The sequence below is a fragment of the Jaculus jaculus genome, chromosome 11 (assembly GCF_020740685.1).
Source record: "Jaculus jaculus isolate mJacJac1 chromosome 11, mJacJac1.mat.Y.cur, whole genome shotgun sequence".
Taxonomy (NCBI): Eukaryota; Metazoa; Chordata; class Mammalia; order Rodentia; family Dipodidae; genus Jaculus; species Jaculus jaculus.
This window is the reverse complement of record NC_059112.1, coordinates 17,734,448-17,759,715: the sequence shown is the minus strand read 5'-3', so window position 1 is coordinate 17,759,715 and position 25,268 is coordinate 17,734,448. Positions and strand designations below refer to the sequence as shown.

General features: G+C 45.4%; 1 protein-coding gene across 6 annotated transcripts in view; it reads right to left on the bottom strand.

Moving 5' to 3' along the window:
• Nucleotides 1-4,390: 4,390 nt before the first annotated feature.
• Tec (tec protein tyrosine kinase) overlaps nt 4,391-25,268 on the bottom strand; it is a 148,946-nt gene continuing 128,068 nt past the window's right edge. For 5 of the 6 annotated variants that reach the window (XM_045130227.1, XM_045130232.1, XM_045130228.1 and 2 more), the window contains 9 exons: nt 22,172-22,251; nt 19,625-19,758; nt 14,929-15,003; nt 12,892-13,063; nt 12,545-12,761; nt 10,658-10,722; nt 7,294-7,412; nt 7,043-7,200; nt 4,391-4,984 (listed from right to left, as the gene is read on the bottom strand). In XM_045130227.1, coding sequence (XP_044986162.1) covers nt 4,892-4,984; nt 7,043-7,200; nt 7,294-7,412; nt 10,658-10,722; nt 12,545-12,761; nt 12,892-13,063; nt 14,929-15,003; nt 19,625-19,758; nt 22,172-22,251 — 1,113 coding nt within the window. In that variant the 3' untranslated portion in view covers nt 4,391-4,891. The remainder of the gene's footprint in view (nt 4,985-7,042; nt 7,201-7,293; nt 7,413-10,657; nt 10,723-12,544; nt 12,762-12,891; nt 13,064-14,928; nt 15,004-19,624; nt 19,759-22,171; nt 22,252-25,268) is intronic. The other variant, XM_045130230.1, reaches the window with a different exon arrangement.

Genomic DNA, 25,268 nt, shown 5'->3' with positions numbered 1-25,268 from the left:
GGGTGATCTTGAACTCATGGTGATCCTCCTACCTCTGCCTCCCAAGTGCTGGGACCATGTACATTTTTGATAAATTTTTCCAACACATATGAGGACCTATCATAACCCCCACACCTTAAACAGATATTTAAAAGTTGGCATCACTTTTTCCTAATGCCAGCTAAGAATCAGAAATGCATAATTGGATAGCTGACCTAATCTAATATGACTGACTTTTGTTGAAGTTTGATTCCAGAGGCACCTAGCACTAAAATCAGAGATGGTATTTTCAGCCATGTGCATTAAAAAAAAGCTTCCTGAGTCTTAAATTATTGAAGTTTCCAAAAATTGTACTGTAGTCTTCCAAAGGTACTATAAACTTAGATTTATAATATACCTGTTTTTTTTTTTTGTTTTTGTTTTTGTTTTTTTTGAGGGAAGATCTCACTTTAGCTCAGGCTGATCCGGAATTGACTATGTAGTCTCAAGGTGGCCTCCAGCTCAGGGCGATCTTCCTACCTCTGCCTCTCGAGTGCTGAGATTAAAGGTGTGCACCGCCAGCTACACCTGTCATTTTTTACCTGTTGTTTCTTTATGAAATCTGGGGAAAGGGGCAAAATGGGAGCCCTCATTTACAGACAGGGATCTAACATTGAAGTTGACAGTGGTGACCCCACAAAGCTGAGGTAAAAACCTGGCCTCCTGGGCCTTTGACCCTGAGTTTATCATTCTGCAGTCAAACACATCACACCAATTGCATTTCAACACACATCAGACATATGAAGACACTATCTCGTCTTATTTTTGCTGTTTTTATTTGTATTCTTAGCTATGAACAACTATATCATATAGTGATATGGTGATTTCCCCCCCCCCCCCCCCCGGAGAATCTCACTCTAGGCCAGGCTTACCTGGAACTCACTCTGTACTCCAGTCTAGCCCAGGCTAACCTGAATTCACTATGTAGTCCCAGGGTGGCCATAAACTCATAGTGATCCTCCTACCTCTGTATCCCAACTGCTGGGATTAAAGGCATATGCCACCATGTCTGGCACATTTGATTTTGTTTTATTGGTTACGATTATTTTTTAAAGCAACAAAATCAGGCTGGAGAGACGGCTCAGCAATTAAAGACACTTGTTTGCCGAACCCAATGGCCCATGTTCCATTCCCCAGAAACCATGTAAGGCTAGATGCACAAACTGGCACATGTGTTTGGAGTTCCTTTGCAGCAGCGAAAGGCCCTGGCAACGTCCATTCTTTCTCTGTCCAAATAAACAATAAAAATATTTTCTTAAGCAACAAAATCCTGTCATGTCTAAGGAAACTTTCAGAACTTTACAAATGCCCATGCCTTGGGAATAAACCTCCTCTGCTGTTCAAGGATCAGCAGCTAACATGCTTATAAAAACCCTGAAATTAAATGGCAGGGCCCATCTTACTTACAGGTGGACAGAATCATGGCCGCCCTACGGCCAGGCGCACAGGCCAGTGTTCAGTTTTTCAGCTGGGTTCCTTCCGCAGTAGCACGTCTTTCAACCGAAAGCACAGTTCACCCGAGACGTTTCTCACGGGCAAGGTTGACCCACCTATTTTCCTGTTCTGAGAACCTCAGAGGAGCGTGTGAGCAACAGCCTAGTGGCCTACATAAGGAAGCTCGGTCTCTGCATCCAGATCTGAGGGTGCCCGCTACACTTCCTCATTCTGAGACGTGTGGGTGAGTTGAACAAGCAACGTTTTTCTAGAAATGGCACAATTTTAGCAAAAGGCCTTAAAAAATCATCAAGTCAAACTGGCATCTCTGGGCAGTGAATGAGATACAAGACCAGACAAGATAAAGGATTCACCCAAGGGCACAGTTAGTGGCAGAAACAGAACTGGATTCTAAGTTTTGGAATATTAAATCCAGGATTTCAGTCCTCTGGATTCAGGACTGACATTTTGGGGACCTTGTCTGAGATTAGCAGTGTGATCTGATGATACATTTAGAAGGGCTGGAGAGATGGCTTAGCAGTTAAGGCACTTGCCTGCAAAGCCAAAGGATCTCAGTTCGATTCTCCAGGACCCACATAAGCCAGATGCACAAGGTGGCGGATGCATTTGGAGTTTGTTTGCAGTGGCTGGAGGCCCTGGCACACCCATTCTCTCTCTCTTCCTCTCTTTCTGTGTCTTTCTCTCAGGTAAGTAAATAAAATAAAAATGGATTTATTATTATTATTGTTGTTGTTTGTTTTATTATTTTTTTTTGTTTGTTTTTTTGAGGTAGGATCTCACTCTAGCCCAGGCTGACCTGGAATTCACTACGTAATCTCAGGGTGGCCTTGAACTCACGCCAATCCTCCTACCTCTGTCTCCTGAGTGCTGGGATTAAAGGCGTGCGCCACCATGCCTGGTTAAAATAAAAAATGCTTTTAAACAGAAATATGGTCAGGAAATATGATAACACCAACAATGCCGAATGCATATGGGAGTGTGACTTCACTCGTTGAAACATGAAATACATTGATTAAGCAAGGGAGGGCCATCTCTGAACACACACTGTCTTCACGTTTGCCTCTGCTGTCACTGTATTGCGATGGAGACCTCGTTAGCATGCTGGGGGATAGTTCCAATTTTTATTTCATCTTTTGCCTTAGCTGTGTTTTCATATAAAACTTTTATTTTAAATTTTAGTGAACAATAAAAGACATTTAGAGAAAAAAAATGTTTCCAAGTGTCATTGGGTATTATTGCGTATAATCTATCTTCCTTTCCCATAAAAAAAAATTATATATTTGGTTTTGGTTTTTCGAGGCAGGGTCTCACTCTATGCTGGGCTGATTTGAAATTTACTATGTAGTGTCAGGGTGGCCTCAAACTCACAGCAATCCTCCTACCTCTGCCTCCTAAGTGCTGGGATTAAAGATGTGCACTACCATGCCCGGCTTTTTTTTTTTTTTTTAAGTCAAAAAATATTTGTTTCAACAAGAACTATACCTTCTTTTCACTCTTCAAAACCACCTTGTACTTTCCACGGCTACAACAGTTAAAAAGGGAGTAAGGCCAGGCGTGGTGGCACACGCCTTTAATCCCAGCACATGGGAGGCAGAGGTAGGTTGATCGCTGTGAGTTCGAAGCCACCCTGAGACTACTACATAGTGAATTCCAGGTCAGCCTGGGCTAGAGCGAGACGTTACGTCAAAGAACCAAAAGCAAAACCAAGGCTGGCAGAGGGAAATGAGCAGGGTATGGGGAAGAAAGCTTGAGAGCAGGGAATTATAGCTTACATCCAACTGATTCCCTGAAGGAACTGAGAGTTAAAAGATGTGTGCTCTTTGTGGTGGGGTACGAACAGGAAAATGAGGGGAAATGTGGCAGATTGTGGCAAGAATGGGGACAAATATTTTACTTTTTTCCATTATAAAGGGTCCGAGGGGGCTGGGGAAATGGCTTAGCGGTTAAGGTGTTTGCCTGCTGAGCCTAAGGACGCTGGTTTGGTTCCCCAGGACCCACGAAAAGCAGATGCACAAGGGGGCGCACGCATCTGGAGTTCGTTTGCAGCGGTGGGAGGCCTCCATTCTCTCTTTCTCTCTGCCTCTTCCTCTGTCTCTCTCTCTCAAATAAATAAATAATTTAAATTAAAAAAGGGGGTCCGAGGAAGGAATAAACATAGCTGTCAGCAGCTAGGCTGCCTGCAGACCACTGACCCGAGAGAAGGTTCTCCAGGGTCCCAGGCAGACGATCCTCAGGGAAGCCGGCTCCGGCCTTGCTCCTGTGCTCGGTCACCATCCCTCCACAGTGTGCAGACACCACAGCGGCTCCCGGGGGGGATGGGACCCCTGAAGGAAGAGCCTCTTCCTTCCTCAGTTTCTGACCCCCCCCCACATACTAAATATGTTGGATGGATTCTTATGAGGAAGAAGGAAGTCTCTAGCTTAGTGTCTCAGTCAGAACCCACTCAAACCAACTGAAGAGCAAGCTGGTGGAGCCCTTGCTTAGACTGTGGAAGGCCCTGGGTTCAACCCCAAGTATGGCCAAAATCAGCAAACAAAAAACTGGAGAGAAGGACATTAGCAATAGGAGGGCCCAGACTTGCTTCAGTTCATTAAAGAATATTTGATCTGTAGAGGAAAGGAATTGACGGTTGACAGACACGGTATCAAGTCCTAAAACTTTCCACTAAAAGACAACTCAGGGGCTGGAGAGGTGGCTTAGCGGTTAAGGCGTTTGCCTTCAAAGACAAAGGACCTAGGTTCAATTCCCCAGAACCCACAAAAGCCAGATGTATAAGGTGGCGCATGCGTGTGGAGTTCATTTGCAGCGACTGGAGGCCCTGGTGCAGCCATTCTCTCTATCTGCCTCTTTCTCTCTCTCTCTCTCTCTAATAAATAAATAAATAAAATTGAAATATATTTTTAAAAAGACACCCATGTTTCTAATAAATATATAGTTGTATATATTATGTGTATTTACAATATACACAGCATACAAATATTTTAAAATGTAATACTAACAACAGCTTTGGAAACACATGTTTTCAAAACAAAGAACGGGTACTTATCCAAGATGGGTTCTGGACTCACCTAGAACTCAGTTCTAGACAGCCCCAGGCCCAGGTGTCTGTAGGAGAGGGAAGGGCTCCTGGGCACTGGGTCTTTCTTACCCATCTCACATACCCTGGTCTTTAACTAGCACCAGCTAACATAACCTAAGATGGGCCCCAACGATGGGCAAACGCCAGGGCCTGGGCATCATGCCAGGCACAGTGTTGGCACTTGAGTTCCTGAGGGACGAACAGAAGGGAGTGCTTCTAAACCATCAGCTCCGAGGCGCCATCTCCACAGCCTGGCAGAGTCGCACAGCCGAGGCCGAGAAGCAAACGCCTTGGGTGCCATCTCCCTCTCCTCGGCCTTCGAAATCTGGGAGCCGCTGGTCACACCGCTAACCTTCCGAAAGTTTCTTCACATTCGACCAGTTCATCTATGGTGCGCAGCAAATCTTCAAATGAAGGCCTTCCCTCGGGTTTCTAAAATTAAAAGAAAAAAAAGACGCAGAAGGAAAACAAAAACAGAGAAGCGTCATAGCTCAGCGACTGGGCAATGCAGGCAGTTCCAAACGAGTGTGTCCCCGGCCTTGACCTACCCTGCACTTACTGCTTTTACCGCTGCTGGGCTCACATTTTGTTGCTTACATATATGTGTGACATCCCTAGAAAAATGTGTGTGTGTGTGTGTGTGTGTGTTGCACATATACATACATACACACACACATATATACATATTTATGTACATACATATACACACACATATATGTACACATATGTGGAGGCCAGAGGACATGAAGTCAACCCCTCTAACTCCTTTTCTCTCCTGTGTGTTTACTTGAGACAAAGTCACGTGATTCCACTGTTTGCTATTAAAAAAAAATTAGGCTGGAGAGGTGGCTTAGCAGTTAAGCACTTGCCTGTGAAGCCTAAGGACCCCAGTTCGAGGCTCGATTCCCCAGGACCCACGTTAGCCAGATGCACAAGAGGGCGCAAGTGTCTGGAGTTTGTTTGCAGTGGCTGGAGGCCCTGGCATGCCCATTCTCTCGATCTGCCCCTTTCTCTCTGTCACTCTCAAATAAATAAATAAAAATGAACAAAAAAATTTTTAAAAAGAAAGAGAGAGGCAGATAGAGAAAGTAACTGGGCGCACCAGGGCCTCTAGCCTCTGTAAACGAACACCAGACACATGGGCCCCTTTGTGCATCTGGCTTATGCGGGCACAGGGGAATCAAACCTGGGTCTTCAGGCTTTGCAGGCAAGCACCTTAACCACAAAGCCATCTGTCCAGCCCCCGAGTTTGCTCTTTTTGAGAGCCCCAGATCTCTGCTCCTCACACGACTGGGTCAAACAAGTGCAGGGCCACGCAGATATTTTCACGGGTGTTGAGGAATCAAATGCAGGCAGTGTCAGGGCCCCACGGCGCCTCAGGTCGGTGCAGGAATCGCCCCTTCTGACCCGCTGAGCCCTCTCTCCACCCTTGGACCCACATTTCTGAGAGAATGCTTTCATGGTCCTCACTAGAGCAACTTCATGCCTGAGAAATCAAAGTCTTGCTAATTAGCAGGGCCTTCCCATGACCTGTCCCTCCTCCATCCACACGTCACCAACTTCCCTCCCCACAAACAGCCTCACACGGGCACTGTGCTACCCCGTGTACACACACACCTTGCTGACACCCACCTCCACGCCGCTGCACGGGCTGTAGGCTCTCCTCCCATTTTTTTTGCACTGGGTCCCTGCCCCGCCCAATCAGAGCGCTGGGCAAGTGTGAGAGCAAGTGACATGGCTGCTCTGTAGCTAACTGGCCCTGGACCACCTTCCTAAGCCTTCATTGTCTTTATCAAGCGGTCATGTGCAAGCATCTACACCTCAAAGAGTGACTCTAGGGCTGGAGGACTGGCTTAGCTGCGAAACCTAAGGACCCAGGTTCGATTCCCCAGTGCCCACGTAAGCCAGATGCACAAGGGGGCGCACGCGTCTGGAGTTCGTTTGCAGTGGCTGGAGGCCCTGGTGTGTCCATTCTCTCTCTCTTATCCTCCTTTCTCTCTCTCTCAGATAAAATAAATAAATAATACTTTTTAGAAAAAAAAAAAAAAACCAGGAGTTATTCTAAAGCAGTTACTCCACTGCCTGGTACACAACTACGCGTGAACTCTCGGCCATCACGGCTCATAGCGGTGTGCACGGTCTTCTCTATGGGGTGACACAGCAGTACTGGGTAAATGAAGGGACCCCGGGAAGTCAGGGTTTAGAGAAAGGAGCCCTCTCTGGGAAGAGCGCTGCTTCAAGTGCCCAGGCGGGAGGGGAAGGGCTTCCCCGGGCTCACACGCGAGTCCCTGGCTGTACAGGACTTTGCGCTTGGAAGTGAGGCAGGCAGCAGCCTGACTTCACAAGAGTTGAGGATTCTTCACAATCTGAACCTTCAGAACCGAGATGGAAGAGTCCAGGCTGCAGGGACTGTACGTTACTGACCCACCGATGGCAACCTCTGAACGGCTTACGGATTCGGGCAGAGAGAACACAAAGGCGTAGCTGTACCTCCTGCCAACACCTGAGCATCACCTCGTAGATGCATTTGGACGCCAACTTGGGCCGGTAGAGCCGGTGGCCTCGAGTAACCATGGTTACCACTTCGTAGTTGGTGTTTTTCTCGAAGGGCATTCGGCCTTCTGTGAACACTTCCCACATTAAAACGCCTGGGGAAAGAGGATGTCACTGAGCGCTGCGTCCACCTCCTCCTGCCCGGGCCAGAGCGACGGGAGGGGAGCGGAGCGGAGCGAGGACCTTACCAAAGGACCAGACGTCCGACTTGCTGCTGAAGCGGCTGTAATTGAACACTTCCGGGGGACACCACTTCACAGGAAATTTAGCACCAGAAGAACTTGTATACTGATCATCCAGGACATACCTACGGGGAGAGGCACCAGGGGCTCACGCACCGCAAGTATGATCTGCATTTTGCATTTTGCACATGGGCTTTCTTTTCCCACCTCTTACCATTAACAAAACAAAACAAAACACAGCCGAGCATGGGGGCGCATGCCTTTAATGCCAGCACTCAGGAGGCAGAGGTAGGAGGATCACCATGAGTTCAAGGCCACCCTGAGACTACTTGGTGAATTCCAGGTCAGCCTGGGCCAGAGTGAGACCCTACCTCAAAAAAAAAAAAAAAAAAAAAAAGGTATGGTGGCACAGGCCTTTAATCCCAGCACTCAGGAGGCTGGGGTAGAAGGACTGCCATGAGTTCGAGGCCAGTTTGAGACTATGTAGTGAAGTCCAGGTCAGCCTGGGCCAGAGTAAAACCCTACCTTGAAAAAAACAAAACAAAACAGTGACTAAAGTCCAACACATATCTGGTTGAAACCACACGCTCACCTCAGCGGCATACCTGGTGATTTCACCCTCCTTAGCATATGTTAAGGACATGAGAGGGCTACGTCGCAATGTTTAGATCTGCACTCTCATCTTTCTTTTTTATTAGGCAATAGAGGCAGATGGCTCTAAAACAGCTCAAAACTTTTGTATGCAATTTTATTCTCTAAACAAAAATTTTTAAACAAGCAGCCACTGGAATGTTCTTTAAACAAAATGTTGCCGGGAGGCCCTGGGTATGAGACATCTAAAGTAGGGCTGCTGTAAAGGAAGTGGTGAGGCATGTCTAAAAGCACATGATCTGAGCCCCCAAGATTCCACAGAGCACACTTCAAAACTACAGCAAGGGTTGGGGGGGAAAAAAGGCAAAATTAAGTCTGTGAATCATAATGAGCTTGTTCACACACCTTGACACCCTCACACCACACACACATACACACACACACTCAAACATTATTGTTATTTTTCTATGTGAGCATAGTTGTGTCTGTCTGGAAAGACAGACAGAAACAGGTGACACTGGCTGCCTCGGGGGACAATCCTTGATTGGCAGAGGTAGATGTGAGGCCGTCAGTACACGTTCTTAAGGGAAGTGTGCCTGTCTGTTGTATGTGTATAAGAAGTTAATTTCTAAGTGCTGCTGTGTGGGTATATTCAAACGAGTGTGTGAACTTCCTCTGCTGTGTAGCACAGACAAAGATGGTGCCTTGCCGGCCGTGGTGGCGCACGCCTTTAATCCCAGCACTCGGGAGGCAGAGGTAGGAGGATCGCCATGAGTTCGAGGCCGCCCTGAGAATACATGGTGAAATCCAGGTCAGCCGAAGCTAGAGTGATACCCTACCTTGAGAAACCAAAAAATAAATAAATGATGCCCAGTAGACAATGCCCCCTTTCAAGTAAGTCACTACCAATCAGAGAAGTATGACTTTGTATATACACACTGATATCATGAGAGCCAAATATGTAAAAACAACAATAATGTTATTTATAATGTATTTATAATGTCAAGGTGTGTGAACAAACACAGTAACGTGAAGGGCTACCTATCAGATACCGAAGGTCTCTACAGAAAGCAAAAAGAGAGGAGTTGGTGATCAACTCGAGTCGGAAGCTGCCAGTAACAGACGTCTCACCTCCTTCAGCCGGAGTTTCCTGCGGAGCTGACATTGGCTCCCCAGGACCCGGCTCTCATCTTCCTTGTAACTGTCCCTAGCACTGCCTGGGGGCCAGCGGCATAGCCCTAAGCAGGGAGAACAAGCTTGTCCCGGACTTCAAACTGCTGCCCTGCTTTTCTTTCACCTGGAATGTTTTATGCCCAGATGTTCATCTCACTGGCTACCTTTCAGTGAGCGACATTCCCATCTGAGAAAAGTCTCTCTGGTTAGTCACCAGCTCTGAGGTGGCTGACTGTATCCTCTCAAGTTCTCTCTCTCTCTTTCACGGGTGTCCGCAAACTTTTCCAGAAAAACAGACAGACAACACACGTGGTCTTGCAGATTCCACAGAGCCCGCGGCTCCTGTGACAGCCCTCGGGGCATCTGCTGTGTGCAAGTGGCCTGGAGGCCCATCAACAGCTGGGCAAGGTTTTGTTTGAATAACGCTATTTTTATGGATGCTGACTTAAATTTCAGGTACTTTTCTTTTTTAAAAATACTTGGCTCAGCAGTTAAGGGGCTTGCCTGCAATGCCTAATGCCTGGAGTTCAATTCCCCAGTACCCACATAAGGCCAGGTGAACAAAGTGGGCACGCATCTGGGGTTTGTTTGCAATGGCTAGAGGCCCTGTTGCACCCATATTTGTTCATTCTCTCTCTCTCCCCCGGCCTCTCCTTGCAAATAAATAAAATATTTGTTAATATATTTATTATTTGAATGGGTATGGGTATGCCAGGGCCTCCTGCCACTACAATGAACTCCAGATGCATGCATCATTTTGTGCATTTGACTGTACGTGGGAGTTGAACCTGGGCCCATAGACTTTGCAAACAAGTGGTTTTTGCTGCTGTGTCATTTCTCCACCTCCTCTTATATTTTCCCAAGTGTTAAAATATGCCTTCTTTTTAACTCTTCACAAATCTAAAACCCACAGGACGTGCAAAACCAGGCTCAGGTCTGACTGACGGACAAGCCATCATTTGCTGACCTGCCTCATCACATCCACCCATTCCCGGGCCGCCCATCTCCTTCCTCCAGAACCCTGGCTGCATATGGGCCGCGCAGCTTGGTCTCTGAGGTGGCTCACAGGGCTGGGTCTGGCACAAAGCAGGCCCCTGATTTCTAGAGTTCGCATAGAGGCAGGGAAAGGAGGGAAAGATAAACAAAATACTTCTTAAATGTCCTCTCTAATGCCCTGTTAAAATTACAGCAATTAAGGGGGGGTGGAAAACTCCATACACGTGAATGCACTTAGCATCGGCCCACCGAACATATATGCGACTCCAGAGCGTTGAGACTGAAGTCGCGAATTTAGTAAGCTATACTGCCATCTAGTGGAGAAACTTATACCCCTACCTGTGGTTCTTTTACATTAATGTCTGAACAGTTCGTGAGATTTTCTTTCGGCTTCACTGGTGCAAACTATCCCCACACTTTTTCTTTTTCTGAGACAGAATCTTATGTAGCCTAGGATGGTCTCAAACTTGCTATTTAGCCAAGAATGACTTTGACTTCCTGATCTTCCTGTGTAGGGATTACAGGCATGGACCACCACTCCTGACTCCCATATTTATGAACCTTATAAAATAACGTGACAATCATTTGCAAGCTCACAATTCACCCATACCTGGCCATTCCAAAGTCAGATACCTTCACAACTCCTGATTCATTCACTAGACAGTTCCTGGCAGCCTGGAAAACACCATGATGGCAAGTTAATTTAAAAGCCTCACAACAGAAGAGAAAACGTAAGTTAAATCTATACTAAATTTATTATAACCCAATAAACATTTGCAGAGGGTGGAAAAGTAAGTATCCTTATAGACTGTTCTTGCCCCTTTAGAAGTGCCTCTGACATATTTCTGAAGTAATCTGTAGAAAGACAGATTAGAAAATCATGTTTACCATAAGGAATCATGACATTTTCTTTACCAATGTCACACCATGATGCATTTAGGAAATAAGTTTTTCATCACCAAATCCTCAATTCTCTATTATGCTTCAAGTCTAGAGATATCAGAACAGTTAAGAGTATTGACTCTAGGGCTGGAAAAATGGCTCAGCAGTTAAGGCACTTGCCTGCAAGGCCAAAGGACTCCTGGTTCGATTCCCCAGGACCCACATAAGCCAGATACACAAGGTGGCTTATGCATCTGGAGTTCATTTGCAGTGGCTGAAGGCCTTGGTGCACCCATTATCTCTCTCTCTCTCTCTCTCTCTCTCTCTCTCTCTCTCTCTCTCTGACTCTTTCACTCACTCTCATAAATAAGTAAAATGGGGCTGGAGGGTTGGCTTAGCAGTTAAAGTATTTGCCTGCAAAGCCAAAGGACCCAGGCTGGATTTTCCAGGACCCATGTTAGCCAGATGCATCTGGAGTTCGTTTGCAGTGGCTGGAGGCCCTGGTGTGCCCATTCCCTCTCTTTCTTCTCTTTCTCTGTCAAATAAATAAATAAATAAAAATATTTTTTAAACTGTATTTATTTTTTTAAAAAAAGAGTATTGACTCTAGAACTAAACTCAGTTCACATCCTGTCTCCACCACTTACTTAACCTATTTGTATTTTATTTTAACCTACTTTTATTTAGTTCATCTGCAAAATGAAAATAGTAGTATATTAACCACGCCCCATGGTTGTCCTGATGATTAAATGAGCTCATATATGTGAAATACTTGCTAGGGCAACACCTACTTAAGGTGATGTTAAAATTTAAATAAATAAGTAGAAATGCCTGGCTGCTACTTTAGAAGAAATGTGTCCATGCTTCCTCACAAGAAAGCTAACGCTAAAATATGAGTCAAGCCCTCAGTACAAATGCTGTCTGTTTGTGTGAAAGTCTCAGGCAAGAGGCAGTACTGGCGATATGATGGAAACACTATATTTGTGATGAACACTGGAGAAGAAAAACAGACGGGAAAGAATGGAGGAGAGAGGGAAAACGAACAAACTGAGAAGTAACTGCATCCTAGTAATTTAGGGCCAGTAGTTGATTTCCTGGTCTGGCATTTTCAGAAGCTAGCAGGAACTTCTAGCTTTCCCCCAGTGATTTGAAAGATAACAGAAATTAACTGGGGACATCTCTCACAGTTTCTGTTTACAGATGGTGTGTGTTGTGGGAAAAAGTTTGGGATTTAATTAGAAGATCCAGGCTAGTCCTAATTTCCACATTTATCACGCGAGGCAAGCCATTTCGCCTCCCTGGAGCTAACTTTATCTATAATATAAGGAGGGTGATGAATCTGCAATCTCCTGAGAATCTCGCAAATAATTAATTCATGGAAACCTGCTTGGAGATATCAAGCCTACAGGTTGGCACATTTAATTTACAAAAACAAAATCTTTGCTGTAAAAGTATGAATCAAGTGAAATTTACCAAGTTTTGAGATCACGGTGAAACGTTGTTACCAACAAAAACAAGTGGATTCAGGCTGCTGATCCAGTGTGGCAAAGGGATCCAGCCAGAGAGTGGGGAGCACAGGGGCGGGGTGTGGGGGAGAGAAGGGGGACACGGTTACCAGGTCTCTGTGGATGAACCTGTTTCTCTCCAGATACTCCATCCCTTCACACACATCCTGACACATGCTCAGCAGCATGTCGCGGCAGAAGTGGCCTTGTCTCTGCCGGAGGAAATTCAGCAGGCAGCCTCGTTCCATGAACTCGGTGACGATGTAGATGGGCTTCTGCTGGGTGCACACTCCGTAGAGCTGCACGAGCTTGGGGTGGGTCAGCTTCCTGGGAGAGAAGACACACGGGCTGGGGGACACGCGCACACCCGTGCGCACAGGGAAACCGCATGATCGGGGTGGATCGGGTGGGCGGGGCCGGGTCCGAACACGAAGAGTAAGGGACACCAGCAACTCACATCATGACGCGAGCTTCCTCGATGAAGTCCTCCTCACACATGGCGCCTTCCCTGATGGCTTTGACGGCGACTTTGTACTGGGCTCGCCACTTGCCAAGCCTCACCACTCCAAACAGTCCGCTCCCCAGCTCCCTCAGAAAGGTCAGCTCCGAAGGGTTAATCTCCCACTTCTCTGTAAGGAGGAGGGCAGGAGTCCGTGGGGGGGCAGGGGAGAGAACCTCAAGACACCCCCAAGCTCATGGTTCAGGATAACAAGTCGTAATTACACTGGGAGACAGAACAGAATGATGACTTTGGCAGCCCGACATCTGGATGGTGTCCAGCTGTCCCCCTTCGAATCTGCCACAGTCCCAGAAGGAGAAAGCTAGGAGGATGTAAGGGAAAGTTAGTTCAGGTATTTTTTTTTAATATTTTTATTTATTTACAAGCAGAGAGAGAGGGAGGGAATGAGCACACCAGAACCTCTAGCCACTGCAAATGAACTCCAGATCCATGTACCAGTGTACATCTGCCTTAAGTGTGCAATGGGGAATCGAACCCAGGTCTTTAGGCTTTGCAGGCAAGCGCCTTAACTGCTGAGCCATCTCTCTAGCCCCCAGGTACATTTTTTTGAAAACAAAATTCTTCCTCTCTTATTACCCTTCCTTTGCTTGGTTTCCCCCCACCTTCTCTCATTTTTTGTAGTTGTTGGTTGGTAGGTTGCTTGGTCTCTGTTTTTGAGGCAAGCCCAACAGACTGGCCTTTGTTCTCTTTATGCAAGAGAGAGAGAGGGAGAGAGAAAAGGAACTGGCATGCCAGGGCCTCCAGCCGCTGCAATCAAATGCCAGAGGCATGCGCCACCTGGTGTGCATATGCAACCTTGTGTTCTTGCGTCTCTCTGTGCATCCGCCTTATGTGGGACCTGGAGAGTTGAACTCTTTTTGATTCCATCAAGTTGGAAAGAATTAAACGAAGGCATTTTGCCAGAAGCAACAAAAACAATGGCATGCCCGTGACTTGTATCCGTGCATTCGTGAGAGTCATCAAGCAAGCTGGCTGGTGAGTGCCCAGAAGGCAGTCCTTTACCTCACCTGGGTTCAATTCCCAAGTGCCCACATAAAGCCAGATACACAAAATACAGCCCGTGTCTGAAGTTTGTTTACAGTGGCAGGAGGCCCTGGTGAGCCCATACACACGTGTTCTCCCTCTCCCTCCCTCCCTCCCTCCTTCTCTCTCAAATAAAGAAAAGCAAAAACATTTAAACCTAAAGCTCCTGTCAGCACCCTGAAGACAAATTTCTGGTTACTGGACCCTTTTATCTGTGCTTCCCAAAGCACAGTGACTAAACCTTCTTCCTCTTGTTTTTCATTACTATCCTAATTGGATTTTTTTAAACTTTTATTTTGTTTATTTATTTTATTCATTTGAGAGGGAGAAAGAAGCAGAGAGAGAGAGAATGGGTGTGCCCGGGCCTTTCAGCCACTGCAAACGAACTCCAGATGCACGTGCCGCCTTGTGCGTCTGCCTTTTTACGTGGGTCCTGCACAACCGAACCCGAGTCCTTTGTCTTTGCAGGCAAATGCCTTAGCCACTAAGCCATCTCTCCAGCCCCTACTCAATTTTTTAACTTTATTTTTATTTATTTTATTTATTTGAGAGAGAGAAAGAGGCAGAGAGAGTGTGGTTTTTTTTGTTGTTGTTGTTTTCTTTTGTTTTGTTTTTTTGAGGTAGGGTCTCACTGTAGCTCAGGCTGACCTGGAATTCACTATATAGTCTCAGGGTGGCCTCAAACTCACATTAATCCTCATACCCCTGCCTCCCGAGTGCTGGCATTAAAGGTGTGTGCCACCATGCCTGGATAATTGGCATTTTTAGATTAAGGGGCTGAATCTAGCCTATTGCATTGCTGGGGCAGACATTTTGCCTGAAAGCTCTAGTTATAGTTCCTTGTGTAGAATTCGTAACTTTGTCTTATTAAAAAAAAAAAAAAAAAAAAAAAAAAAACTAGCTTATTTTCAAGGAGAGCAAGTTTCAGCGTGAGTACAAAATGACAGTTACCATAACTGAAGCCTGCAGTGGTGGGCGCATTTTTCCCCTTCGTACTAACCGGGTACCGCAGCCTGGTGACGAGCCCTGGAAATCAAAGAAAAAGGCCTTGTTGAACTTTCTCTTACACATGCTACTTGGTCGAATGGCAAACTGCAAATGCATTTGAAAAGCTCATTCATTTATTCATCTGCTGTGTGTGCAGAACGCTGGGCTAAATGTTTTCATTAATTCTACACATTTTCTTTTAAGTACAATATTTATCTGGCACCATGCCACCTTTCTCCCTCTTCAGGCTTTTTAAAGGATATTGAAGGTTTCCAACAGTTATTATCAGAGAGGTAAACTATGAGAGAGAATTGTATTAAGTCTGCAAAAAATTAAAGTGATTCAAGCCGGGTGTGGTGGCACACGCCTTTAATCCCAGCACTCGGGAGGCAGAGGGAGGAGCATGGGTAAAGGCATGCACCACCACACCCGGCTGTGTACGTTTTTTTTTTGGTTCTGCTGCTGTTTTCGATCTGCTGTGGCATGGAGGTGATGTCCAGCCTCTGCTCCCATCTTTCCCCTGCTATCACGGAGCTTCCCCTGGAGAGACTATGAGTCAAAAAAAAAAAACAACAACTTTCCTCCTACCTGCTGCTTTGGGTTCAGTGCTTTGAGAAGAAGTGAAAACTTACTTCCGCACAAACACAAGTACACAACCGTTAATCTCAGCATTATTCATGAGACCCAAAATGCGGAGACCTCCGAATGTCCACACGATGGATTACCACTAATCAATAAAAAGGAATGGATGCCTTGCCCAGCAGGGTGCTCAAGTGTAGAAATCCTATCTTTCCCAGGCCCTCTCTCCTAGGATATATTAGGCTTGAGCAAAACACCCAAGCCAGTTTCTAAGGATATTCTAAGGATAGTGAGTCCATCATTGGGGGAAAAAAAAATGGGAAATTTATACTGACGAGAATCACCAGTGATCTCTTCAGCAACTGTTCCGCTAACCTCATCTGTACAAACCCAGGCTGTGTCTCGATTTCCATCACCAGATGAAGGGTGAATTCTGTCCGTGGGTATGTGTTCGGGTAACTCCCCAACACTGGAATAAGAGGCTCACAGTTTCTCTCACCATTTAGTATGAATATACTAAGATCGGAACTGTTATTTTTTTAAAACACTTCATTTGAGAGAGAGAGAGAGAAAGCAGCAGATAGAAAAAAAGATGGAGAAAGAACGGGTACACCAGGGTCTCTAGCCCCTGCAAACGAACTCCAGACCCATGCACCACCCTGTGCATCTGGCTTTAGGTGGGTACTGGGGAATCAAATCAGGGCTGTTAGGCTTTGCAGACAAATGCCTTGGCTGTTGAGCCATACCTCCAGCCCCAGAACTGGTTTTTTGTTTGTTTGTTTGTTTTCTTTTTTTAAAGAATTAAATGTATACTTATAAACTGGTCTGAGAACCTATTCTCAAATGTGCACAGTGACTCAATGATTTGTGAAGTTACTATAAAATTCCTATGTTTCAAGCACTGTGAATTTTTATATCAACTGAATTTTGCAGTAAATGCACAGATTTTTTTTAAGAGCATGAAATATGCATGACACAACATGAGTAAATGTCAAAAACATTATGCTGCACAAGAAACCAGCCCCAACAGATCGCATACTGTGTGAGTCCATTTACATGAAATTTGCAGAAGGGGCAAAACTACAGAGACGGAAAGTAGGTTGGAGGATGCCTGGGGCTGGGCAGGTGAAGTGGGAGCCTGGATGACTGCTAATGGGCACAGTACTTCTTGTGAAATCTTGACAGTATTCTTAAAATTAGATTGTGGCAATGTGGTATTTGGCACAACTGAAAACCTAGAAAACAATGAATCTTTGACTTTAAATGGAAGAATTTTGTGGTATGTAAATTGTACCTCAGTATCATCTGAAAAACAATAAATAAACAACAGACTTTGTTTTTAAAAAAGGGGGGAAGACTGGAGACATAGCTTAGAGGTTAAGGCATATTCCTGCAAAGACTAAAGACCCAGGTTCAATTCTCCAGGTCCCACGTAAGCCAGATGCACATGATGGCACATGCATCTGGAGTTCATTTGCAGTGGCTAGAGGCCCTGAAGTGCCCATTTTCTTTCTTTCTCTCTCTCTCTGTCTCTCTCTCTCTCTCTCTCCCTCTCTCCCTCCCTCCCTCTGTCTTTAATAAGTAAATTTTTTTTTGTTTTTTTAAAAAGGGAGGCCTTTGATAAGACAGTAAAGTTCATTTTCCATAAATCGTGTGACAGGCATCTGCTGTGTCATTCTACGGAACCCCAATGGACAGAAATATAGTTCGTGTTCCTAGTTTTTTTGGTGTTTGCTTTGGTCTCACCTGGGCACTAAGTATAAGAGACATTTGGGAAGATGAAAGACCTGCTGGACATGTTAACAGGTGGTCTGCAATCTCCAGTGTCTCACCCAGTAGTGTTTCAACTTTATCATGGTGCAAAAAAGCATCATGAGGGTCAATAAGCGACACTTAGTCACAGAGTGCTCAAGACACTAGTCAACAGAGTGCTCTGCTGCTCAACTAGAACGTTCTGTAGGCAAAGTGTAACAAATGGGCTTTTTTGACTTTATGGTATGTTCAACTTATAATAAGTTGATAAGGATATAACCCCATTGTAAATTTAAGACTATACCCTTCTTTTTTTTAATTTATTTATTTGAGAGCGACAGACACAGAGAGAAAGACAGATAGAGGGAGAGAGAGAGAACGGGCGCGCCAGGGCTTCCAGCCTCTGCAAACGAACTCCAGACGCGTGCGCCCCCTTGTGCATCTGGCTAACGTGGGACCTGGGGAACCGAGCCTCGAACCGGGGTCCTTAGGCTTCACAGGCAAGCGCTTAACTGCTAAGCCATCTCTCCAGCCCACTTTTTCTTTTTTTAAAAGCTTTTTGGTGTGTGTGTGTGGGGGGGGGGTTGTCCAGAGGACACCACCAGGTGTCCTCCTCAGTCACTCTCCACCTTATTTTTTTGAAACAGAGTCTTCCATTGAGCCTAAAGCTCACCCATTTGGCTAGATTAGCCAGCCAGTAAGACTGAGGGATCTGCCTGTGTCCGCCCCTCTGATGCTGGGATTACAGGTATATAAACCCATGGCTGGCCTTTCGTGGGTGCTGGGGACCGAAGCTCTCGTCCTCACGCTTGTACAGCAAGGGCTTTACCCACTGACCAGTCCCCAGCCCCAGTGCTTTGAAAACCTAGAATATAGGCAGAGATTCTAGCTCATCTGGAAGCTTCTATGACTACTCTTTGGGGTTTGCTTATTTTTCTTATTTTTTAAAATATTTTATTTATTTATTTGACAGAGAAAGAAGGAGAGAGAGAATGGGTGTGCCAGGGCCTCCAGCCACTCCAAACAAACTCCAGACACGTGCACCTCCTTGTGCATCTGGTTAATGTGGGTCCTGGTGAATTGAACCTGGGTCCTTTGGCTTTGCAGGCAAGTGCCTTAACCACTAAGCCATCTCTCCAGCCCTTTTCTTTAAAAACAGGATGCATCTATTCTTTCTTTCCTTTCTTTCTCCCTTTCTTTCTCCCTTTCTTTCTTTCTTTCTTTCTTTCTTTCTTTCTTTCTTTCTTTCTTTCTTTCTTTCTTTCTTTCCTTCTTTCTTTCTTTCTTTATTTTAGAGCAAGCAGAGAGAGAGAATTGGCACACCAGGGCCTCAGCCACTGAAATCGAACTCCAGACCCTGCGCCACCTAGTGGGAATTTGTGACCTTGCACTTGCCTCACCTTTGAGCATCTAGCTTACATAGGATCTGGAGAGTTGAACATGGGTCTTTAGGCTTTGCAGGCAAGCACCTTAACTGGTAAGCCATCTCTCTGGCCCTGTTTTTCTTTTTGACATGGGATCTCACAATGTTGCCCAAGCTGGCCTTGAGTTCCTCAGCTCAAGAGATCCTCCAAGCTGGGAGTGGTGGCACACACCTTTAATCCCAGCACTTGGGAGGCAGAGGTAAGAGGATCACTGTGAGCTCAAGGCCAGCCTGAGACTACATAATGAATCCTAGGTCTGCCTGGGCTAGACTGAAACCCTGTCTTTAAAAAGAAACAAAAAAAATAAAAGAGAGAGAGAGAGAGAGATCCTCCAGCCTCATCTTCCTGAAATGCACTTAAAATGGGCATATCTTACGTTTCTGTGCAATACCAAGTATGTAACATACAGATGCTTGGATATCTAGCTGTATCATTTAAAAAAAAACAGTCCCATGGTCTAGACAGAGCATTTTATGAACTTGACATGATTTATGACTTTTCTTTGGCTAGATCACCTTCTCAATACATGATCATTTGAAATCAATCACATCTTACAGTTAACTAACTATCCAATGAAACCACCCTAGAAAGAACTGGCTATAGAAGCTGACCATTTTAATTTTTTTGCTCATCTTTATTTATTTATTTGAGAGCAACAGAGAAAAAAAGACGCACATAGACAGAAACAGAGAGAATGGGTGTGCCAGGGCCTCCAGCCACTGCAAACGAACTCCAGACGTGGGCGCCCCTTGTGCAACTGGCTAATGTGGGTCCTGGGGAATTGAGCCTCGAACTGGGGTCCTTAGGTTTAGAGGCAAGCGCTTAACCGCTAAGCCATCTCTCCAGCCTAGGAACTGACCATTTTAGTGAGGATCTAACATGCAAAGGAGCCAAAAGTCACTCACCTGCTGCATTGTGCTTATGATACTCGATGATCTCGGGAATGGAGGCAAACGCATGCTTTTCCGCGAGGTAATACTTCTTTGGAGATGTAGCTGTTTCTTTTATATGATAGTGTCTGAAGCCTGACGAACCTTCACTGTAACAACAACAGGAAACTGCAGTGTGTTACAACCGTCTGGAATAATGGAACCTCACCCAGATGTTTTCTATAGGGAACCCTCCGTATGGGCCCCTCAACAGGCTCCTTCTATTCCCAGCACACATCTCATGCTTCCCAAGCATGGAAATTAGAAAAAGGACATTTTGTTAAGTCCGTCCAGTTTAAGAGTTCCAACGGGGAAGTCTTACAACTGGCATTAGCTGCTACCACTTTCTGTCCCTGCTGGTGGCATAGACTTGCTGATGATACCTCAAAAAGTGAATAAGCTCGGCTTATGAATGTGCTTATTCTGCTTTAGATATCTTTCTCAAAAACTGATCTTCTCCTTTCCCTCTCTCTCTCATGTTCTCCCTAAAAAAATAAACTAAACTAAACTTAAAAGGACTGGAGAGATGGCTTAGTGGTTAAGGCGCTTGCCCGCGAAGCCTAAGTACCCATGCTCGATTCTCCAGATCCCATGTAAACCAGACACACAAAGGTTGAGGCAAGCACAAAGTCGCACACGCCCACTAGGTGGCGCAAGCAACTGAAATTCAATTGCAGTGGTTGAGGCCCTAGAGCGCCATTTCTCTCTGTGTATGTCTCTCGCTTGCTCTGCCTAAAATAAAAAGAAATTTAAAAAAAAATTAAACTTGATCCTATCGGGCATCTCTTGCTTAAACACTTCTGAGGTGATTCTTGTTGCTCTTAGGGTAACGTTCAGATTCCTTGATGCTGACATGGCCTGGCTTTTGCTTCTTTGCAGGCTGGGCCTCCTCTCTCCTATCTCTCTCTCTTATCCTATAACCCAGCTACAGAAGCTTCTCTCTCTCCCTGGAACTCGCCTCTCTGGGGTCAGAAACACCTCCCCTTCCCTCTAGGTTATTCCTGTCTTGCCTCAAGGTCTCACCTTGGACATCATTTAGGAAAGCATTTGTGAATAACTCAAGGGTACCTTAGTAATGTTGCACATGGCCACACACACACACACACACACACACACGGCACAGCACTCACTCTTACATCACTACAGCTGACTGTCACCCCTCCAGTAGCCTCCACTGGAGAGCTATTGGAGGGCAAGACCTGTGTCTGCTCACCCTTAGTGCTCAGCTCACAGCACAGTAATTATCCCGATATATATATCTATAGCTATTTTCAACAAATACATTTATGGAAAACTATGAGCAAAATTAATGAAAATATGAATGCTTAAAAATAGTATAGACTTGGGCTGGAGAGATGGCTTAGCGGTTAAGCGCTTGCCTGTGAAGCCTAAGGACCCCAGTTCGAGGCTCGGTTCCCCAGGTCCCACGTTAGCCAGATGCACAAGGGGGCGCACGCGTCTGGAGTTCGTTTGCAGAGGCTGGAAGCCCTGACGCGCCCATTCTCTCTCTCCCTCTAACTGTCTTTCTCTCTGTGTCTGTTGCTCTCAAATAAATAAATAAATAAATAAATAATAGTATAGACTTTAGCAGGGAGTGGTGACGCATGCCTTTAATCCCAGCACTCGGGAGGCAGGAGTAGGAAGATTGCCGTGAGTTTGAGGCCACCCTGAGACTCCATAGTGAATTCCAGGTCAGCCTGGCCTAGAGTGAGACCCTACCTTGAACCCCCCCCCCCCAAAAAATAGTATAGACTTTAGAAATGAAGCTTAGTTTGTCTCTTTTTGAATGTGCATATGGTGTTCACACACATGTGCATGTGTGTGTATATCTGTGTGGGTGTACACGTGTGTGTAGGTTGTATGTGCGTGTGGAGGCCAGAGGAAGATGTCAGGTGTCTTCACTGATTACCCTCGACCTCATGTTCTAAGGCAGGCTCTCCCCTTGAATCCAGGGCTCTTGGTTCCGCTGCTCTATCTAAGCAGCTTGCCCCAAGGAACTTCCTGTCTTTGCCTCCCAGCCCCTGAGATCACAGGACAGCTCACTTCACCCACCCGACATTTATGTGGGTGCTGGGGGACTGAACTCCCAGTGCTAAAGCTTGTGAGGCAAGCCCTGTACCTACTCAGCCGTCTCCCCAGTCTGATTTTCTTTTTTTTAATGCTGAAATGTAGTGTCGTTTTTGAAACTTAGGAATACATACAAAACCATACAGGAAGTTCATAGGAAAACGCTACATGAAACCAAAACAGGGAAGGAAGGATGGCTTAGCAGTTAAGGCGCTTGCCTGCAAAGCCAAAGGATCCAGGTTCAATTCCCCAGGACCCACGTCAGCCAGATGCACAAGGGGGCGCACGTGTGTGGAGTTTGTTTGCAGTGGCTGGAAGCCCTGGTGCACCCATTCTCTCTCTCTCTCTCTCTCTCTCTCTCCCCGACTCTAATAAATAAATAAAAAGAGAAAAGAAACAAAACAAAACAAAACAAAACACCACCATCAGAACAGAACACGGTTCTGGTTCACTTACCCTCCAAACTTTGTGTAAAGGGAGACGGTGTACAAGCCTGGTTGGCTGGAGTCTCTTACCATAAAGCCACCTTCTTTATCCTAAAATCCAAGTTAAGAAATGCCTTTCTTATTCCATGGAGAAAATTCAAGAACCTAATCTTAAAGTGTTATGATAACCCTTGGTCTAGAAAATCTACTTTCAAGTAGTGCAACTTACCAGTAATGCTTTTCCCACCCACGTGACTTTCTGCCCCCCAGTATGGGCGAGGTGACTCAAAAGACACTCAAATTCTACCAACTACCAATTCTCACTCATATGGAAGCAGACACTGCCACTAGGCCCTTCCAGACCCACAGGCGGGATGGGACAAAGCTGTGAGTCCCAGGCACAGGGAAAAGAGTCAGTCATTGAATTTGTATTTCTCATGACTGTGTGCAGTTCATGTATTTTTCACAGTTTCTATAAAGTTCCAATTCCTGATTCAGTCTCATTTCCTATGCACATGGAAGTTCTCCTGTAAATACCTCAATGATCTTTATGAGTATGTTCAAAGATCCTTACTTTTCCTGGAATTCAATGTCAATATCATACTTTTATTAGAGAGATGGGAAAAGTCATTTAAACAGAGAACAAATAATTCAGACCAAGAAAATCAGAACTTGGAAATAACGCTGAGTGAATGACTGATAAGTCCTTAGTGGAAGCAGAAGGGTAAGAATGGGGGCCACAAACCTCTCATGCTTCTCCACCAGCATCACCATAGCCAATCTCTAACACTTATATTGCTTCGGGCTGGAGAGATGGCTTAGCGGTTAAGCGCTAGCCTGTGAAGCCTGAGGACCCCGGTTCGAGGCTCGATTCCCCAGGACCCATGTGAGCCAGATGTACAAGGGGGTGCACGCATCGTTTGCAGTGGCTGAAGGCTCTGGCACACCCATTCTCTCTCTCTTTCTGCCTCCTTCACTGTCTGTCTGTCACTCTCAAATAAATAAAGAAAAATGAACAAAAAAATTTTTTTAAGATTTTTTTTTAAGTGTGCTTCATGGGCTAGAGAGATGGCTTAGTGGTTAAGGTGCTTGCCTGTGAAACCTAAAGACCCAGGTTCGATTCCCCAGGACCCATGTAAGCTAGATGCATAAGGCGGCGCATGTGTCTAGCATTCATCTGCTTTGGCTAGAGGCCTTGGTGAGCCCATTTTCTCTCTCTCTAATAAATAAACAAATATTTTTAAAAAAGAAAAACAAAAATGTGGGCTGGAGAGATGACTTAATGGTTAAATGCTTGCCTGTGAAGCCTAAGGACCCTGGTTCAAGGCTCGATTCCCCAGGACCCATGTAAACTGGATACACAAAGGGGTGCATGCATCTGGAATTCACGTGCAGTGGCTGGAGGCCCTGGCGCTCCCATTCTCTCTCTCTCTCTCTCTCTCTCTCTCTCTGTCACTCTCAAATAAATAAATAAAAATAAACAAAAAGAAAATTTAAAAAATGTGCTTCATAGTTGAAAAGTAAAGTACATTTTATTCATAACAAAGATAATGGCACTTAATAAGGCCTCACAAGTATACCTGATCATAACAATTAGAGAGTAATGATAATAGTGAATTAATCAACTGAAAATATAGAAACTACTGTTGAAAAACCTCGTGTGACCTTCCAAGGCTCAGGGTCTAATGCAGAAGAGGTGGTGGAAAGAATGTAAGAGCCAAAGGAAGGGTAGGACTCCTTACAAAGTGCTTCTCCAGACACAAAATGGCCTGGATATCCACGACCTCACAGTGCCTGACACTACCTACACAAGACCATCATAAGAGGAGGAAAAGATCATGACATCAAAATAAAAGAGAGACTGACTGAGATGGGGAGGGGATATGATGGAGAGTGGAGTTTCAAAGGGGAAAGTGGGGGGAGGGAGGGCATTGCCATGGGATATGTTTTATAATCATGGAAGTTAATAAAAATTTGAAAAAAGAAAAGAAAAACCTCGTGTGTTTTAATATGTTCTCATATGTGAGTGTAGTTGATCCCTCCAGACCGTCCTGAGGTAGCTGTCACCCCCACTTGATCTCACAGGTAAGGGAAAGGGACATAGAAAGAGTGGATCCCTTTCCTCAGATCACCCCACTAGGGAGTAACAAACAAGGACTTGGTCCCCCACCTCACACCCCGCCCACCACCACCGCCAGCACCCAACGCCCCGCGGGCGGCTCTCACCTGACCTGTGCCGTCTCTCAGAAGGCCGTAGGGTGAGATGGGTAAGCGTGGTCTGAATGGGGCTTTCGTAGCATAAACTACAGATACATACGCTCAACAAAACCCTGACTAGTGACACACAGGAGAGGAAGTGATGGATCAGTTACCAAACACGGTAACTAGTCCACCAACGCAGGGAGCTGTTTGGATCATTCTAATCCCGCCTTCCTGCCTTACGGATGTGCAAAGTGGAGCAGAGCTCCGGTTAGATTCAGGTCAGTGCAACGTCCTCTATGGTACACCCTGTCCTTACTTCACCTTGGCAGATTTATTTATATTGGTGATTAAATGTTATTAAAATCTCATTTATGGGCTGGAGAGATGGCTCAGTGGTTAAGGCACTTGCCTGCAGACCTAAGAACCTGAGTTCGATTTCCCAGTACCCATGTAAAGCCAGATGCACAAAGTGGTGCATGCATCTAGAGTTCATTTGCAGCAGCTAGAGGCCCTGGCATGCCCATTCTCTCCCTCCCCCTCTCTCTCTCATTCTCTCTCTCTCTCTCTCCTTGCAAATAAATAAAAATAAACTTTAAAAACTTTTTAAAAAACAAAAAGTTTATTTAAAAAAAATCTCATTTATCAGATATTACATGGAATGAATATAAATTCTTCTAAAACAGTAAGTTCAGGCAAAAAAAAAAAAGATACATCTAAGTATTAAAACCAAGGTAGCAAATGATCAACCACTAAGAAAGTAAAAGGCTGCTCACATATAGCAACTATCTATTAATACAGATTTCAGTGTGACCAGCCCCAACCTGATCTACCCTAAAAAAGTCAGAGTCCTAAGCGCCACTATTTCAGAATGTGACCTTATTTGGAGATAAAGCTTCCTGGAGGCCATGCAGGGAGCTCTAATTCAG